Source organism: Falco rusticolus, chromosome 17 (assembly GCF_015220075.1).
Source record: "Falco rusticolus isolate bFalRus1 chromosome 17, bFalRus1.pri, whole genome shotgun sequence".
NCBI classification, from domain to species: domain Eukaryota; kingdom Metazoa; phylum Chordata; class Aves; order Falconiformes; family Falconidae; genus Falco; species Falco rusticolus.
Genome location: NC_051203.1, coordinates 5265842 through 5283484, shown reverse-complemented (window position 1 = coordinate 5283484; position 17643 = coordinate 5265842). Strand labels below are relative to the sequence as shown.

At 52.8% G+C, this 17643-nt stretch overlaps 1 protein-coding gene across 4 annotated transcripts; it reads left to right on the top strand.

Moving 5' to 3' along the window:
• Nucleotides 1-625: 625 nt before the first annotated feature.
• C17H1orf116 (chromosome 17 C1orf116 homolog) lies at nt 626-8664 on the top strand. Of its 4 annotated transcripts, none has more exons than XM_037410605.1 (5): nt 626-1150; nt 1254-1330; nt 4343-4473; nt 5853-6030; nt 6526-8664. In XM_037410605.1, the coding sequence occupies exons 1-5, from the start codon at nt 1116-1118 to the stop codon at nt 7740-7742; spliced, it is 1638 nt and encodes a 545-aa protein (XP_037266502.1). In that variant the 5' UTR covers nt 626-1115; the 3' UTR covers nt 7743-8664. The 4 variants fall into 4 exon arrangements, with proteins under 4 accessions (XP_037266502.1, XP_037266504.1, XP_037266501.1 ...); XM_037410604.1 differs by lacking the exon at nt 626-1150 and adding an exon at nt 4048-4225 and having other exon boundaries at nt 1158-1330; nt 5855-6030; XM_037410607.1 differs by lacking the exon at nt 1254-1330 and having other exon boundaries at nt 1132-1150.
• The last annotated feature ends 8979 nt before the right edge of the window (nt 8665-17643 follow it).

Sequence of the window (17643 nt, the reverse complement as noted above, 5' to 3'; positions counted from 1 at the left end):
TGGGTGCTGGCAGCACCCCATGCTGCAGATGGAATAACTGGGCTCTTCTTTGCCTTCCCCCTGCCAAGAGAGGCAGCATCCTCACCCTCGGAGGGGGGATGCTGCTGAAGGAAATGCCCAGGCAGCAGTTTCTGGGATGGTGTCTGTGTGGGTGAGGAGGGCAGCTGAGGTGGAGTGCAATGGATGTCTCGGGGGCTTTCGCTTTACCCAGGCTCGAGGACTCAAGCTGCCCAGTGAAGGAGTTCCCAGCATTAAAGCCAGGGAATGAACCTGCGGGGGAGCTCAGCGCCTGCAGGGAAAGGTGCTGGAGGGGTGCAGGGGAGCTGCACGTTGGCAGCTGGTCAGTACATGCGGAACGAGCCCCAGAGCCATGCTGACCTGGGCACCCCCTGCTCCAGCACGTAGATAAAGCTCAGTGGTGAAGATTCCCTTCTAAAATGGCTTTCCACCCATCTTTACAAGAACCTCCTTACGGAGGCGGAAAACCTTTGGTCTCTGGGAAAGCTTTGGTGATATGCAAGTATGTACCTGTTCCAGCAACGATCTGTGTTTCTTAGAGCCAAGAAGGAGCCGGGTCCTGCCCTGAGCTGAGGGACCTCATGCACAAAACCACCTAAGAGAATAAACCTGTTGTGGGGTAATGCGTTCAGCAGCACATGGTGCAAACGCCCAGCAAAGGACTTAATTACTATGTACAAAGGCGCTTTGGTCAGGGCTGCGCGTTCGGCTCCTCCAAATGTCAGCGAGCAGCTATGCGGCAGAACAGGATGTCGGATTAAGGAGTCTCCCGTGAAACCCATGCTGAGGACATCAGAGGACACCAGCCGGAGCAGGGAAGTGAGTGAGCTGGGTGGTACCGAGCAGAGCTGCCCGCAGCCTCCCGGGCACTGGATGCCGGCGCTGCCACCCGCCTCTGCCTGCGCCTCTGCCTGCGCCTCTGCCTGCGCCTCTGCCTGCGCCTCTGCCTGCACTGCGCTGGCTCAGAGCAACGCTGCGAGAGAGCACGGCACGCAGCAACCCGGCCGCTTTGGGTCAGAACACAAAGGGCTTTAGGGGCTCGGCAATGCTGTGACCCCAGCCCGGAGCAGTAGGAAAGCTCCTTGCGTGGGTGCAAGATGAATTTCTCTCAGCCTGGTGCAGCAGGCTGCAGGTGAGGGGCTGGGGGCTCGTCTGCGAGTACCTTCTGAGCACCTACACAGCCTTATCTCCGCTGGGGAGGCGAGTTAATGTGTAACCCAGCTCTGTTTGGTTAGCCCAGAAAAGCAAAGAAGTTCTGGGATAGGCACGGCTGGGACAAGGATTTGGGCAGCGCGGAACGACAAACGTCCTGGTAAAAAAAGAAAAAAAAATTAATAATCTATATTCCTTCTTGTCCTTCGCTTTCTGCCCTTTTTCTGCTGAAAAGGCTGTGGGTGAGGGGCTGAGCACCCTGTCCGGGTGGGACGCGGAGCTGTGGGTTATGGACATGCTTTGCTTTGGAAGGGGAAAGTGTGGCGGAGCTGTCACGGGAGGTGGCACCAGGAAAGATGGACGAGGTGGTTTGAAGGTGGCAGCGGGAGGAAAGCTGGGGAGGCTGGAAAAACTTGTGCTCAGGGCAGCAAACAGCCCGGGCGACTGCTACGTGCACTCGGTTTACTTGTTTAAACAGGAGGAACTATGGCTCTGCCACCATCGTCCCCTTTCACCCTGAGGTGGGATCCGTCCCGCTGTGCTGCTGCTGGGACGGTACCGGCAAACAGGGTTTTGCTTTATTTTATGTTCCGAGCCGCCAGGGCAAAGCCCTTTGACAGCAGCTGTAAAGGCAGAGGGGGTACGGCTGCTCTGCCTTCGACAGCAAAAACACCGAGGTTCTGTAACGTCGCTGGAGAGCTGCGACAGGGTGCTTGCAGTAGTACCGGGTTAAAAGAAAGTAGCCTCTTCACATAAAGCAATTAGCATTAATTGCTACCCAGCACCTCTTTGATGTTTGAAGGCTCAGGGAGCTTTGTAAAGGACAGTTACGGCAGCTGTCACAAAAGCTGTGTGAACTGGCATTTTATTTTAGATAAAAAATAGCTCCTTCTAAAAATATTTTCAGTGGGGAAAGATATACACCCCACTGAAAAACAGCTTTTGAAGTACAATCTCTTTTAATTTAAACGTTCAGTCTTATTTTTAGTTTGTGGCTGGACCGCCGTGTTATTCAGCGAAAAGAAGGAACTGTAAAATCTTTATGAATCATAAGAACTCAGGGGTTTCAGCACTGATTTTTCCCCCTTTCCTGGGTCGGATGACCGCATTAGAGCCATAATCTCATCAGAGAACTAGTGGGCAGGAAAATTAAGTGCTTGTTTCTACATAGATCCTCTCCAGCGCCTGACGAGCTCCGGGCTGAACTTTGCCTCCCTATGAGCTGGGGCTCGGTGGGTGCCAAAGCCTTGGCAGCTGCTTTGCATTTCTGCAAACGCTGTTTGAACGAGAGCAAATTATTTTTTTTTTCCAATGGACAATCCTCAGGGAGAAATGAGCTCTGTTGAGACCCCTAATTAGAGCTGGGCCAGGCTGCTGCTCTCCCGCCCGGGCAGCTGCCTTGCACCGCGGACGCTGGCTCCCACCAGCTGCAGGCGTCAAGTCTGAGCAAGACTTTCACATCCCCAGCAGTGTTTTTCCCTCTCGCATTTGTGCGGCAGGGTGGAAGGCAGTGAGGAGCATTGCAGCAATGCGATGGAGCATCGAGCAAGCAGGCGGTAGCCTCCTGCTGCTGAGAAGTAGATCCAGATTGCACGTTGCAAACGTTCAGGTGCACAGCAAAACCACGCGGCTTGCAAAAGCCTAAAAACCCCCAAACTAAGTGGGGGTCTCTGCTTCCTGACAGCAAAAACCTCTGGCTGTAAAGTTACCTGAATTCAAAGAATCAAGGGTACTGTTGTTCCAAAGCCACCACTTACTGAAACGTAATTTAAACAGTAAATAATGCAAAGCTGAGACTGAAATATTAAACTCCGCCTGCGCGGAAGGATTAGATCTGTCAGGGCGTGGGTGTTGAAATCTGATTTTTGTGGCATATTCCAATTACAAAGGACTTCTTTCAGGGTCTAACACTCTGAACAAGCAGCCAGTTCTGCTCACTTATCACTAGATCTAATTCCCTGATCCTGCTACAAGAAAAAAAAAAAAAAGAAGCAGCAGTGTGCTGCTGCACGCCATGGCCAGGTTACAGCACAAAGGGCTCCTCTGTCTTCTGACCAGCAAATCCTCTTGCGTGGGTCCGTGTGTGTTGGGGGTGGGGGGGTTGTTTTGCTCTTTTCAGCCTCCGCAGCCCAGATCTCCTTTGCTGAAGAATGGGTGGTGAGCACGAAGAAATCGCGTAATTGGTGGTGTCAGTAAATTTTGGAAGCTTAATGCTTCACATCCAGAAGTAATTACGCCTTTTGTAGGCTGCTCAGCCTCTCCCCGCAGGCAGCAGAGCTCTCTAGGCCATGCACCCTGCAAGCATAACTGTCCCCTCGGCCAGCCGGGACCCTGCCTTGGGAAGGTCTCGCTGCTGGGAACCCTGCTGCAGGTTGTCAGGCAGCACGTTCAGGTGCCACCAGCGCTGGGGGTACAGACTGCGTTCAGAGCAGCAGCAGGGATGCGCTGCTACGAGCGGAGCGGGATATTGGGGTGCTGCTTGCGATACCCCCAGGGCGGCTGGAGACACAGCACAGCGCTGCCCTGCTCCGTGCCAGCTATGCCAGGCATGTGCCCAAACACATGCCCAAACACACCCCGGCGTGCCCCACAGGGATGGGGGCACCTCCCCACGGCCACCACACCTCCGTGGCCCCCGAGGAAGGGTGGCAGGGGAAGCTCTTTGCCAGGAGGAAGGTCCTGGCAGAGCAAAGCTGTGACTAAGCAGCATTTCAGGGCAGCATGTTCAGAAGTTCAAGAGCACTTCAACCGCACGGCTGGCAGGGGTGGAGGGAGGAGGTCCCACCAGGCAGAGCCGGGCTGGGGCTTGCGTTAGGACGGCATCACTGCTGTTGAGCTCCGAGGCTGAGCTGGGCTTACAGCTTTTCCTACACTCAGGAACCACCTTATCCACTCCTCCGAGATAATTAAATAACCACCAGCATGGATGAGCTGTGGATGGACGGTCTGGCGCTTAACCTATTTCCAGTTCTATTGGGGAAAACTTCGGTTCCAAGGACGCTTTAAAAAAGCCCAGCTGCCCCTTCTCCTGAGGAAGCAGCCTAAGACGAAGCAGGTTTGCAGCCATCCAGCAGCTTCACAGCCTGCCTGCCCTCCCTCCAGCTGAGCCAGCGTGCCTGCATCTCCCCAGGGGGGTCTTGCAGCTTAATGCCTCTCCTTTCTTCTGCTTCAGCTGGGATATTGCCCCCCGTGCCAGACGCCAGGACAGCCTGTGATATGCCTAGGAAGGAGCTGGGGATGGCTGGCTGCAACTCTGGCAGCTGTGACAGCATGGTCAGCACAGCCTCCAACCACTCGCAACGTGTAAGTAACACTGTTGTGCCGAGTCCGGGCATGGCAGGGGCTCAACTTGCCCCTCTTGGCAGCTGAGGAAGGATTTTGGTCAGATCTCCGCTCACACCCGCTCGCCGTTGCTGCTTTAGAAGCACCCGGGGGCTCTGAGACAGCACAAAGACTAAATTAATTCTTGCCCCAAAGCACTCCCAGGCTTTCAGTCCTGCCACATGTGTGGCAGCGATCATGAGCCTTTGCTCCTGCAAGGTTTCCCCTGGGAAATGGTACTGAGAGCCCAGCGGCTCCTGTGTTGCCCAAAGATGCAGAGGCAAATAGCGCAGGCACTGGGCAGGAGGAGCCGGGTGAGCTCCCCCGGGAGGGATCAGACCAGTCAGATAACTGGGTCAGACTGGCTCCAACAAGGGTGACTTCACCTGGAAAAGACAACGAGCCATACTCCTCCCGGCTGACAAGAGATTAATTTCATAGTTGAGACAGAGATGAGTTTGGACCATGGGTGCAGATGTGTAATTTTTCACTATCTGTCCATTAAAGCTTGTTTGTCTCCAAACACTGATTCCAAGATTGATGGGCTAATTACATCCTGTCTGACTTGGAGCATAATTGATATGTGTAAGTGGAACACTCAGCCCTGAACAGGTTTTCCATTTGATGTATTGCAAACCAGAACCAAACCCTCTGAAATTTATTAGGGATGGAAAAACTGGTTGCAATATTGCATGGTAAAACATTTGGGTAAGTGTCTCTCTGCAAAACAACTCCACCTGGGACAATTTCTCCTCCATGCTTGTTGATCTGATGCACACTCCATCCTTTCCTGCATTTCAGTTTTTTCACGATATATTGCATGTATCACCTTGTAACTTGGCACTTCCACAGCAATCTTATCTCATGATACTTGAAATACAACAAAAATTAAACAGGGTCTTGCTGGGGTATGAATGGGAGAACAAGGAGAGGGACCACTGCCCGCAGATAAGCCTTCAGTATTTATGACGTGTAGGCAAGCTTTTGAGATTCAGGCGTCTGTACCTATAGACCATCCATGTTCCCCATCTGCTCATATTTCAAATTAAGGAAATAAAAGGTAGAGGCTGAGCTCCCAAGTTAAGAATAATCTATCTTCTGATGCTCACAGTATAATTATATATATATAAAAATTACTTTATTTATATATATATATTTAAGACCATTTTTATGTTTGTGGGGTTTTTTTAGAAGTTGTCTAGTTTTCTGTAGCTTTAAGTACCAGTTTTTAAGTAGCCACAGGCCAAGTTTCCTGGCCAGGAGCTGTCACAGGTCTCCTCTTAATGGCCAGGGCTATAAATAATAATACATCTCTTTTTCCTACTGCACTATTTTTTTTTACTTTTTTTTTTTTTTTCAAGAGTGATAACAGTTACGACTACTTATCTGTGGAAGAAAAAGAGTGTTTGATGTTCTTAGAAGAAACTATCGGCTCACTGGATGCAGAAGCAGACAGCGGGGTCTCTACTGATGAGACTGACTACGTGGAGCCCTCCAAGCTGCCTGGGACGTGGCTCAGGAGAGACTCCAGTGCGCAGGGTAAGCTGGGAACCCCTGCTCCAGCCTTTGTTTGCAAAGGGACTTTCTTGCTGGGGTGCATTCCCTTGGCAGGCAGGGAAGGGGCATCGCCCCAGTTTCATGCAGGTAGTAAGTGAAGCCAACTTGTTTTCATCACTCCATGGTGAGCGGTGGCTAGAGGCAGAAGATAGGTAGGGCACCGGTGGCATTTTCCCAGTTCTCACGTGCAGGAGCTGCTGGCAGCTATCGAGCGAGACCAGCAGAACTGCAGGGCAGAGCATCTTTGCTCATGCTCCAAACAGGCTTACACAGCTTGACAAGGTTCCTCCTTCACCAGGTGCTTTGTTACATCCAAAGTACCTGGCTTCCTGGTCAGTGACGGTTTATGCGCTGGAGCCGGGGTGAGCTCCGGGTGCGGGTGCTCTGCTGTGACTGCGCGGGCTTGGCAGGCGGGAAGGAAGGTGCCCCGTGCCCACGTGCAGAACGGTGCGTGACTTCATCTCTCTCTTTGCCTAGATATGGAAAATGGGGCTCCCCCTCCGAGTGCAGGTCAGCAGCGTGCAGCTGAACAGAAGAGTGCTAAGAGCATCTCTGCCTTCTCCAGCTCGGCTCCAGCAGCAGCTCCAAGCCCCGGCTATTACAGTCTTCCAAGGAGCATCACCGTAGCAAACGGAGCTTCTGACAGCAAAGCAACGGTCTGCACAAGGGGGGACCCAGTGCCAGTAGATAAATCTTCACAGGAGATGGCCAAGGAGGACAGGCTTGACCATGCCAACACAAGACACCAGATGAAGTCCCTGGAATCTTTGATTATCCAGCCTCCAGATCCCTTCCAGGATGATCAGGTGAGCCACGAGTGGTCATGTAGCAATGGCTCTGATGCCAAGAAGGAAACAGGCAAGGAGACCAAGACTTGGACTTCATGGAATCAGTCAGAGAAATCCAGATTGGAAGAGGCCCCTCAGGACCCTGATGCCAAGCGCGGGCCTCCAACTGCCCCCAAACCACGAAAATTGCCACCAAACATTATCCTGAAAACCAGCAAAACCAGCCAAGTGCCGCTTGCAACGGAGCCCAGCCAGAAGGTAAAAGCAGCGCCTCCGTCCTTGGCCAGCTCTCAGCCCAGCTCAGCCAGCGATGCTGCTGCCGAAAAGCTGAATTCAGGGCACCTCGACCCCAAGGAGAGGGAGAAAGCCCGGCGGGAGGCACTGGAGAAGCTTGGACTGTCGCAGGACAGGAGGGAACCCAGTGCCCACCTTCAACCTACTGTGCATCCCCACCCAAGGGAGATGCCCTTGCCCATCCCCGCGGAGCCCGAGGCAGGCTGCGGGGCAGCGGAGAGGTCAGTGCCAGGTATTCGGCCGATGACCTTCAAATCCAACACCCTGGAACGCTCCGGCGTGGGGCTGAGCAGCTACATAGCCAGCACCAAGGAGCAGAGCGTCAAGACCAGCAGCTCCTTGGGCAAGATGTCCTTCATCGAGCGGCTCGCCCCAAGCTTCCTCAGGAGCAGCCGCCCCCGGCCAGCATCCCTTGGAGAGGGGAAGGACTTTGCTGGTCTGAAGGAGCCCAGGCAGACAGAGCAGGAGAAGAGCAGCAAGCGGCGATCCCACCCTCTGCAGAACTTCCCCAAGCCCCCCCGCTCCTGCATCAGTGTCAAGATTTCCCCCAAGGGCTCAACAGATGAGAACCGGCGAGAGGCGCTGAAGAAGCTCGGTCTGCTGAAGGAATAGCTCTGTGGGTGGCAGGGCTGCTGGAAAAGGGGCTCTTCACCCCAGATCCAGGCGCCTTCACTGCCTGTCCCCAGGCAGCACAGCCAGAAGTGCCTTCTGCTGTCATCTCCTGGCCCAGCATCTTGGGAGAGGTACCACAAGAGGTATTTGGAGCTTCACGTCAAATAAAGTAACACCCTCTGTACATAGTATTTGTATATAGCAGGTGTATATGAGCTATTTATATAAAGCATCACTCAGCACATGGACGGGGCATGCTCCTCTACAAAGTCTTTAATGCATTTGGGGATTCTTTGGAACAGGGAAGCTGTGGAATTGGGAGCTTGGCTTATTTTAAAAGGCGTTGCCTGTGGATAAAACGTCTCTGGGAAGAATTGCAGGACTTTGCAGCTCCTTCAGGATTTTATGGGGTTTCTTTGTTAATTTTATCAAAGTCTCTGAGGCCTGAGCACTCACTTGCCCCATGCAAGTGCCTCCCCAAAGCCACCACTGCCACATATACTGTGGGACCAACGGGCACCGACCGGAGCAGGCTCAGCAACGCTCCCCATGCACGAGTGCTCCTCGTACAGTGCCTGCAGGTGAGAGGAAAGGGCTGCAGACATCCCACCGCCTCCCCTGCTGGACTGCTCTCACATCCAGCCCTGACAATCTGGATATAGCACTTAGAAGAGGCACAAACACCCACATTCCTCATGAAGTGACAGCTGAGAAGCGACAGACACACCAAGTGTGCTGGTGGCAGACCCAGCACTGCTGCCCAAAAGGAGGGATGCAAGTCTGAGACAACACCATTTCATCCCCTTTCAAACTCTTCCTGCATCTTTCAGGCCCAGCTGATGCTGCCAACGTTTATGCTGCACACCTTTTACAACAGAGGTGGTTTATTTCTGTAATAAACTTGTATATGATCAGAAAATGACTGTGTAGTATGGATTTATGTTGCAGTTAAAGCTCAGGTAAAGCTCTATCAGGACTTCTAACCTTCAGCCTGTCTTGATTTGAGGAGTGTGAGTGACCCAGGCAGCAGCCGGGCATTGCAAATGGTGAGGTCTGAACCAGAGACTTGGCTCTCCTGCAACCCAGACCCACACGAAATGGGGTTTTGTGAAAGTGTTTCCAGCACAGTCAGCAGATGCACGGCACTGCCAGACTGGGGTGGGTGACATGGGACCTGCCGCTGCTCCAGTCGATCCCTTCCAACTTGCACCATCTCCCAGGTCTGTGGGGACAGCTACCACAGCAGCCGCGTTAGTTGAAAAGCCACACTAACAGCTTAGCTTCAAAGGATAAAATAATTTCCTTCACCAAAAAAAATAATCTTTCATGCAATTCTGGCTTTCAGTGATGGACACCTAGAGAGTCTGCGCTAGTGTGAGGGCAGTGAGGCGCTGGCACAGGGTGCCCAGAGCAGCTGTGGGTGCCCCATCCCTGGAAGGGTTCAGGACCAGATTGGACGGGGCTGGGAGCAACCTGGGCTGGTGGCAGGTGTCCCTGCCCGTGGCAGGGGGGTGGCACTGGGTGGTCTGTCAGGTCCCTTCCAACCCAAATCATTCTGTGTTTCCATAACCATAATAAAGCAATCACCTTTGCTCCTAATAGACAGTTTAATTTCAAAGCTAATGTTAGGCTTTCTCTAGAAAGAGGGGCTGACCCATGGAGGCAATTGCACTAAACAATTTACTGACATTAATTAACTGCATGCAGCATTAAGATAAAGTTGCACTCAATCGTTTTCATCACAATAAGCTTTTCAAGACAGTGTTGTGAATACTAAACAGGCTCGTACTGACAAAACGCAGAGCTGGGCTTTAATTCCTCTCCAAACAGGCATCAGTGGAGCTTTGGTTTCACACAAAAAAGGGAAGGGCATCCTTCTGCAAAAGCTGCCTCATTTCACAAACCCCCACATAAAAAAAAAATTAAAAAATACCACTGACCCATGTAAAGAATCCAAGGAATGCAAGAAAACGATGTCCACTTAGCTACACTTCATGAAACAGGGAAATGCTTGTTTGTAGTTAAGCAATTACCTAAATGAGTTTGGGGCTGGCCAGCAGTATGCAGACCTGTACATCAGGGAGGAAGCTAGAAGTCACATCAGCTAAGGTCTGACCGAAAACTCAGCACGTTGCTCAGCAAACACCCTGTTTCGTGTACCGTGGCTCCAAAAAGGAGAAGGAACCTGGAAGGTTAACTGCCCCAACCTGAGCCCAGTGCCCCATTCCAAGCCCGGAGCCAGGTTGGCAGTAGCCAGGCAGGACTGGGAAGCCACCACGGCCACACGCCGTGGGCAATAACCACAGCCGAGGGCCCCTTGGCCCGGCACAGGGATGGATGTAACCCTGGCACAGCTGGGGAGGCAGCTCTGCCACATGCCGACAGCGTCGCCAGCGGTTTAAGGGGCTTGGGAAGGAGCTGGGCAGGATTAAGGTTTCTTGCCCCCGGAGCCGAGCAGGGCGCAGACAGTGCCGGTGCGCCAGGAGCGAGCCTGTCCCGGTACGAGGGGGTCATAATGAACATGGCCAGAACTGATGCTCCCACTGTGCAGCCTGGTCCGTGTGGCTTTGGGAAGGTGGCCCTGGGCTAACACACGGCCAAAGAGCGAGGGGACTGCTCTGTGCTTACACACTGGGGGCTGACATCCCCCCCGTCCTGTCCCCTCCTCCCCAGCTGCCTGTGTGTGCCCAGGGCAGGGGCCACCCTGGCTGAAGCAGGAGGCAGAATGAGCACTTTGCTTTGAGGAAGCCACTCCCAGATGCTGCAAAAAGCTCCGCGGAGCTGAGAGGTGACTGTGCTCCCCTGTGAGAGCAGGATCCGTCCATCAGCAGCAGGGCTTGACTCTGCGTGGCACCAAGCAGTCATGTGTCTGCTCTTGCGTAAGGTCCCAGCCCAGGAGTCACACAGCCCGCAGGGATAAACACCTTCGTTTCTAATGGCTGCAAACATATCTAGCCTGTAAAATGTCGTATTTTGTTTGCAGGACTAAACAGCAACGCCTGGTTTTGGAACAGGCTTGCCGTGGTGAGTGATTCAACCCAGAGGACCCAGCAGCAGCACTTCAGCCCCTGGAAAGGCACAGACCTGGAGTTGTTCCCAGAGGAATGACCCTGATCTCCTGTGGCTGTTCTTTTAATTTGTTCTTTTTTGTTTCCGTTTCATACCAACCAGGCCACGTGCACAACTCCTGCTCATGAGCATCACTCCACCGTATCGTAGCTTAGTAAGCAATCTCTGGAAGTGAGGTTTGTGCTGTGAAGTCTGACCAAAGCTTAGCTGTCACATTTGACATGCATGTTACACTGAAGTACTCCCTGGTTTTGACTAAAGCCAAGATTTGGAAGGGAATCATTTGTTTCCAAAACAATCTGGTTTTACGAGAAGTTAAGGTCCTGTTCAGGCCAAAAATACTTTGGGAAATACCTGAATGCTCTCCTCCTTCCTCATAAGATAAACAAGGTGAGCTTACCTATGAGGCTGCAACAGCCATAGATCTGTATTATGCGAGTGATGTGCAGTAAGAGAAAAGCATTAAGTAGCATAACACTGGGATCAGCAGTGGGTAAAAAGGAGTGGTCAGAGGAGAGGAGCATGTGGATGAAAATGCACCACTGCATGAAAATGTAAGAGCTTCAGGGGGCTGACCCCCTCCCTCAGAGCTTAATCTCTCTCTCCCCTCATTTATACTGTGCTCTGGCTCTTTAAAATCAATCATTTGCACTTGAAAGTGCACAGCCCGAGGAGCACAGCGCTGGGTGGGAACCCCTCCTGCTGCCTCTCTGCACATCAGGCCCGCTGAAGCCTGCCAGTTCACGCAGGCAGCACTAGCTATTCCCCCCTTTTTGCTTGCAGGAGGAGCCGGGAAGCAGCATCACTCACAGCAGCCCTGCATCTTCAGTCACGCAGATAACTGCCCCCCAGCCCTGGCCCGCTGCAGCGCTCTCTCTGCGCCAGGCAGCAAAGGACCACAGGGAGCAAAGCTCTCCTGCTCTGATGCAACCCAGAACCCAGAGACTCAAAAAAGAGATTTACCTCTGCTGGAGCCCAGCCGCATCCCTCAGTAGCGGAATCTCCAGCGACAAGTGCCCCTGGGATCCCCACCATCAGCTGGTGCAGGAGCAACCAAACCAGCCCCAGTCTGCAGCCCAGCGGGAGCCCAGGCAAGCTGAGGAGCCTCTTTTATAAGGGGAAAAGCTGGTGGGCAGTCAGATGGGCTATCAGCCCACTGGTACTGACACAGCTGGTGCGAGGACTGGCAGAGATAGCAGCCCTTCTCGCAAAGAGGCAAGCAAAAGGCTGCTCCTGCCTGCTGGTGGTGTCTGGGGGCCCTGGGAGGTGGGCATGGGAACAGCAAGAACAGAAACAAAATCTACCTCCATGTTCAGCCAGACTCCAGCTGAGTTCCTGGGCTCTTGTCTCCGAAAGCAGACTTTGTACTACTTAATTCTGTGCTTAATTTGCTTGTTTTGTGCCTGGAAGGCAAAATCACAGCAGACCCCAGCTAAAGAAAGAATAGCAATGAAGAAAGATCATAATATTGCAGAAGTAGCCTGAAGAGTTGGTAGATGTACCCTCAGCGGCTTAATGCAGATTATACAGACTGTATTTATGCGGTGCAACGGAAAAGACCCAAAGAAAACACTCAGCTTTGCATTTTGCATGGACTATTCATCTACTTCTTAACTATCAGTCCCATGCCGGCTGAGACATATCATTTCCATGTCTACATGAGCCTGTCAAGACCTACTGTTCCAATTAAAAGCATTCTTGCACACATCTTTCATTACAAAGATCAAATTCTGGAGAAGTGGTTTGTTAAATTCTGGTGGTATCAAAGGATGTCGGCTGTGCTGGGCCACAGCCTCCAGGAGAAACTGGTCATCTTAATAACAGGCTTGGTCACTGTGCAGCAGCTTCAGTGTGGGCATCAGCAGGGAGCCTTGGGGCTGGATTTCTGTGGGAGGTCGGGAAGGTGGGTCGGTTACTGCTGACCCATCACCTCTGCAGCTGGAGAGCATCAAACCTGGGCTGTGAGAGCCAGGGTCCTGCTGGAGTCACCCCAGCTCTGCGGGAGGGGACTGTAGATGTCTGCGGGTTTTCAACCACATTCCACGGCAATAACCGGTAGCTGAGGCTCTGCCCTTTCCCTGCTTACGTGCAGATGGACAGAAGGACCCTCCCCAACTCCAATGACTCCAGTATAAAGGAGGGATAAATTATGCCTCCTTCAAGGGGTATTCCATCTCTCTCTGCTTCATAAAGTCACCAGGATAATCCCCATGCTTTGCCTGATCCACCCGTTTCTCGCCCGTTTGGTGCTTTGTGTTGGTGTTTACAGTAACATGTGGCAAACGGAGATGTGGAGAGTGTTCCTGTGCCGGTGCAATGGCACAGCCTGTTCCCCAGCCACCACAAACGACCACACAAGGAGGAAGGCAATGGGACTTAGACCCTGGGTCTGTGCAGGACCTCAGGGTGGGAACTCATCCAGCCCGGTGCTGTGTTTAACACAACAGACTGCTGCTTCAGCAGCAATGCCGTAATCCCTGTAGGCATGCTGAAAACCTGCAAGCCTTTTGGTGGTTAGAAAACTAAGGCTTTGTAGAGTCAGGCACAGTAGATGTGCTGCTGGGATTCAGCTTGTGTCACCCTGTCCCAGGTCTCTGTGCTCCAAGGCCAGTCACAGAGCTGAGCCCAGCCTGTTCATCAGCCCCGAGCATCACAGAGCATCCCTCCAATTACACCAACCACCCGAGGCAAGCCCTGGTCCTTTACAGCTCTTAATAATGAAAAAACAGTGTGGCAGACTCTCAAGGATCGGAGCAACATTCCCTGAAAATTGGTGTCCTCCTAACTCCCCTCAGCTGATGTACAGAGCTGCCCCGTCATGCTAAAACATGACCGTGCAGTCGGTGTCCTTAGGTGAATCTGGGTTCTGCTCGGGTCAACACCAGGAGTGGCCCGGGTGATGCCTGTCCATGCCCAGGTCAGCTTCACGCAGGATGTGATGCTGCGTTTCTCTCCAATACCTTTTTTTCCTGTTCTTTGTTTCTACTGGAATTTTAAAAGAAAAAAGGCAGCCGCACCCCCAGACCTTGCACTGCTTCTCCCACGTGTGCGGTGCTCAGGACCAGAGAACAAATGTACCTGCAGATACAGAAAAGCCAGACCAGCAAAAGATGAGCTCTACCAAATGCATTCAAACCTTTTACTGCTGGACCCTGCTATGTTCGAATGACCAGGGTTTTCCTGGTCTGGGTTTGTTGTGCTTTACTTGCCAGTGATGCAAATTTACCTAATACCTTCAAACCAAACTAGATCCACTGTTCCTCATTGCTGCGCTTAAAACCCGTGCACTGGCTCTGCCACAGCTGCCACCGCTTCAGCCCCGGTGCAGGGCAGAGGTGTGAGGCTGTTCCTGCTCCCGAGACCTCAGCTGTTCTTTGTTTCCGAATACCTTTAACTTGGAAGTCCAGCAAGAGCCAGAAAGGGTCACTGTTGCTCCTTGCACAGGGGTTTGTGATGCCATATTGGCTTGTTCCAAAAGCACCGCGCTGGCTCGAGTTTAATCATCAACTCCTGCAGGCACTGCAGAGCAAGCAGGGGTTGTTACAATTTATTAATAAAGACTCTGACTGCAGACAAGCTGTGCTGCGATGCTGACAGCAGCCCTGACAACTGCCCACTGGTAAAACACGTGGGGCCAGAGCCCCGGCGCGATGCCCGGTGCTGCCCTGTGCCCACCACGCTGCTTGCAGGGAAGACACTCACCGGCCAGTGCGTGTCCGTTACAGGAAGGACAAGAAATTTCCTTAACAACCATAGCCCAGAAGAACAAACTCTGTTACTTGCCTGAAAGTTAACTCTCCTTTAGCAGTAGGAGAAGGTGCCAGGTGGTGGTACTCCCTCAGGAGGGGTCCTTTCCCTGTGCTGCCATCACTGTTACCCTGCCGGAGCCTTCCTCCTCGCTGCTACCTGCCTGCTGCTCCCAGCTGCTTTGTAAACGATGCTGAGAAAACGGCCCTTGTTGCTTCTGCCCCTGCTGAATTTATTTGGGTTTTTTTGTTTAAAAGAGGTGAGGTCCCCAGATGTCCCTGCTCACGAAGCTGGGGTCAGCTTGGGACACCTGGGGACCTTGTGCAGATACCAAGACAAGCATTCCCACCCCGGATGGGTGAGGAAGCAGTGCACTGTGGTGCCGTGGGTAAGGCTGCTTGTTACTACCCCTTAAAATCATCTCTGTCAGAGGCAATCTGCCTCCACCCAAAATATCTTGCCATCTCATTGCTCCTCAGAGCAACTCGACATGTAGTACCTGGCCCAACTGGCTCCTCTCAGGAGAGCCCGTCTGACAGCATCCCGCTGCGCCTCTCGCTGCCTTTGATCCCTCCCTGCTGCCACAGGAGGTCCCCTCCTAAACCACGGCGCTGCCTGCCCTGCATTGCCTGTTTCTCCTAATTCTCCAGCCATCCTGCTCCTTTCTGTCTGCATCTGGGCTATGGCATTTGCTGGGGGACGTAGCAATTCCAAGCTGCATTCATCACCTTTCATAAGAAGCCCAGGGGATGCCAGAGCCCCCCAGCTCGCTATCCTTGGACATCGCAGGGGTTGCACAAAACCTTCTGTCCCCAGGCAGCGAGCCAGTGGGGTCTGGCATCCCCCAGCAGCAAGCTGGCAGCCTGCAGCAACCAGCATGAGTGGCACGGTGATGGGGAAGGGGACAGTCAGCCCCAGCAGTGACTCTCCATGAGACCGTGCACTCCCCGTGGCTGTTTAACCAGCTGGTAGCAGGATGCTGCTGCTGCTCTGCCTTCAACCCCTCCTGCCAGGCTGGGCTTCCCCAGCATCCTTCCCTCCCTTCCAGATGTGCTTTTCTTACAGCTGCTGGCTGAGCCACGTGTGCCCCTTTCAGTAACGTGAAGAAAATACATAGGTTCCACCCCATACCCAGAGAGTTCTGGAAGTGGCATCCAAATGAAAAAAGAGCAGAGTAACTCCCTAGAAGAGCCATTTTCCAGCTGTGGCCTGGGGACTGCTGGGTGTCCCCCCACTAATGGATACTTGAGAAAATGAACAAAAGGTGGCTCAGCCTGTTGCTTGCACACTGGGGGCTACAGGGCAGGAGGTCCAGCCTGCTCCGTGGGCAAACTCTGCAGCTCTGAAGAGGAAAACAGCCTCTTTACTCAGCTTTAAAAAATAGATGTGAACAGCAGAGGTGGTGGATGAAGCTGGGAAACAAGCCGGCTGAGCTGTGGCAGCCTGGATCACCGAGCCCTGGGGATGAGTAGGGACTCTTGGCTGTCCCCCTCCCTGGCAGACCCTCATTCCTCCTCTTGGACCATCCTCTGTGTAGATCCTTCATACGAATCCATGTCACCAGCTCAGGATGTGCAGCAGGTGACAGGCTGAGACACTGACACAGGGTGGCAGTGGGTGCCCAGGGAGCGCAGCCCCCGCAGGGCTGGGGTGCTTTTGCTGCAGGGACACCTCCAATGGGACTGGGAGAAACGCTGCAACGGATGCTGCTGAGGGGGGATTTCCACTCCAGGAGCCTGTAGATGCAAGGGGGGTTGCTGCTGGCAGCACCAACAGGTTGCTCTCCCTTGGGGTGCAGTGGGATCAAGCCCCCACCATACCCGCAAGGTAAACAATAAATAATGCCCAGGGATGGTCCTTCCCTGGGGGCTGAGGCTGGCAGGGATGGGGACAAGGCACAGCTGCCCATGCTTACACAGCAGAGGGGACTTCACCTTTCCCAGGGCTAATGTCGTAAAAATAATTTAGGAAAAGAGGAAAAAAAAAAGCAGGATACACAGTAATTAACCTAGTACCACAGTTAAAATGAATTATTAACATTGCTGTGGAGGCAGAGAGGCTTGGCCTTATAGGAAATAATAAAACAATTACGAGAACAACCTTTGAGCAGACAGAATACTCCCCAAGCGCCGGGCACTGATTTGCCCCCCCAGACCCTTTGGTGCATCTCCAGAGCCAAGGTCTGCCCAGGGTGGCCGCAGGTCCCCCCAGTGCTCGGTCCACACTCAACCACCCTCCATGGGCATCAGCTTCATCCCAGTTGTCCCCAAGGGGAGGACAGCTGGGGTGACCAAGCCGTTGGAGACCCCTCTTGCCCCAGGATAAGGTTTTTCTGCATGTCAAGGACAAGGACCACTAGCTCAGCTCCGGTCCTCAGCTCACCCTTGCAAACCCCTCTCTGCCTCGCAGAAGCAGCATCAGCTCTGCTTCTTCTTTGGGCCCTTGAAGGCAAATCCACAGAGGCAACTCTGAACCCTGAAGGAAGGAGCTGCACCCCAAACCATCAGCTTACCCTTCAGCATCGCTTGGCAGGGTCTCACTGGAGAGGGGGTTTGTCAGGGGTTTCAGACTGAACATTTTGGTCACATTTGCAGAATGGAGAAATTGCACCGAGTAGTCTTTGGGGTTTCCCATCATCATTTTATATATCACATTTTATTGCTAACACAAGAGCAATCCTATTGCTTTCTGCTGGTGTGGTAATAAATGTCCTTAGATTAATCCTGCTGAAGTCTAATCAATATTGGGAAATTTATTGCACAGGTTTGCTACAAAATAACAATTACTGCTTGGAATAGAAGTAATCTTATAATGATAAAGAAAGCAAAACTGCTTAACGGGGATTTATCTTCACCCAGGAAGATTCCAAAGTGCTTCAATGATTGACTTACACAAAACACAACCTGTCTTCAAAGCGTGCCCGCGTACACGGCAGGGAAGAGCAGGACCTTCGGACCCTGCCAGCACACCACCGGGTCAGAGCAAAGTCGTTTCTCTCCACTCTCCCGTGAGCACCCTGAGCCACTCTCGGACAGGGAGAGGTGTCCTGCAAACCCTGCAGATACACAGAGTGCTGGGACCAGCC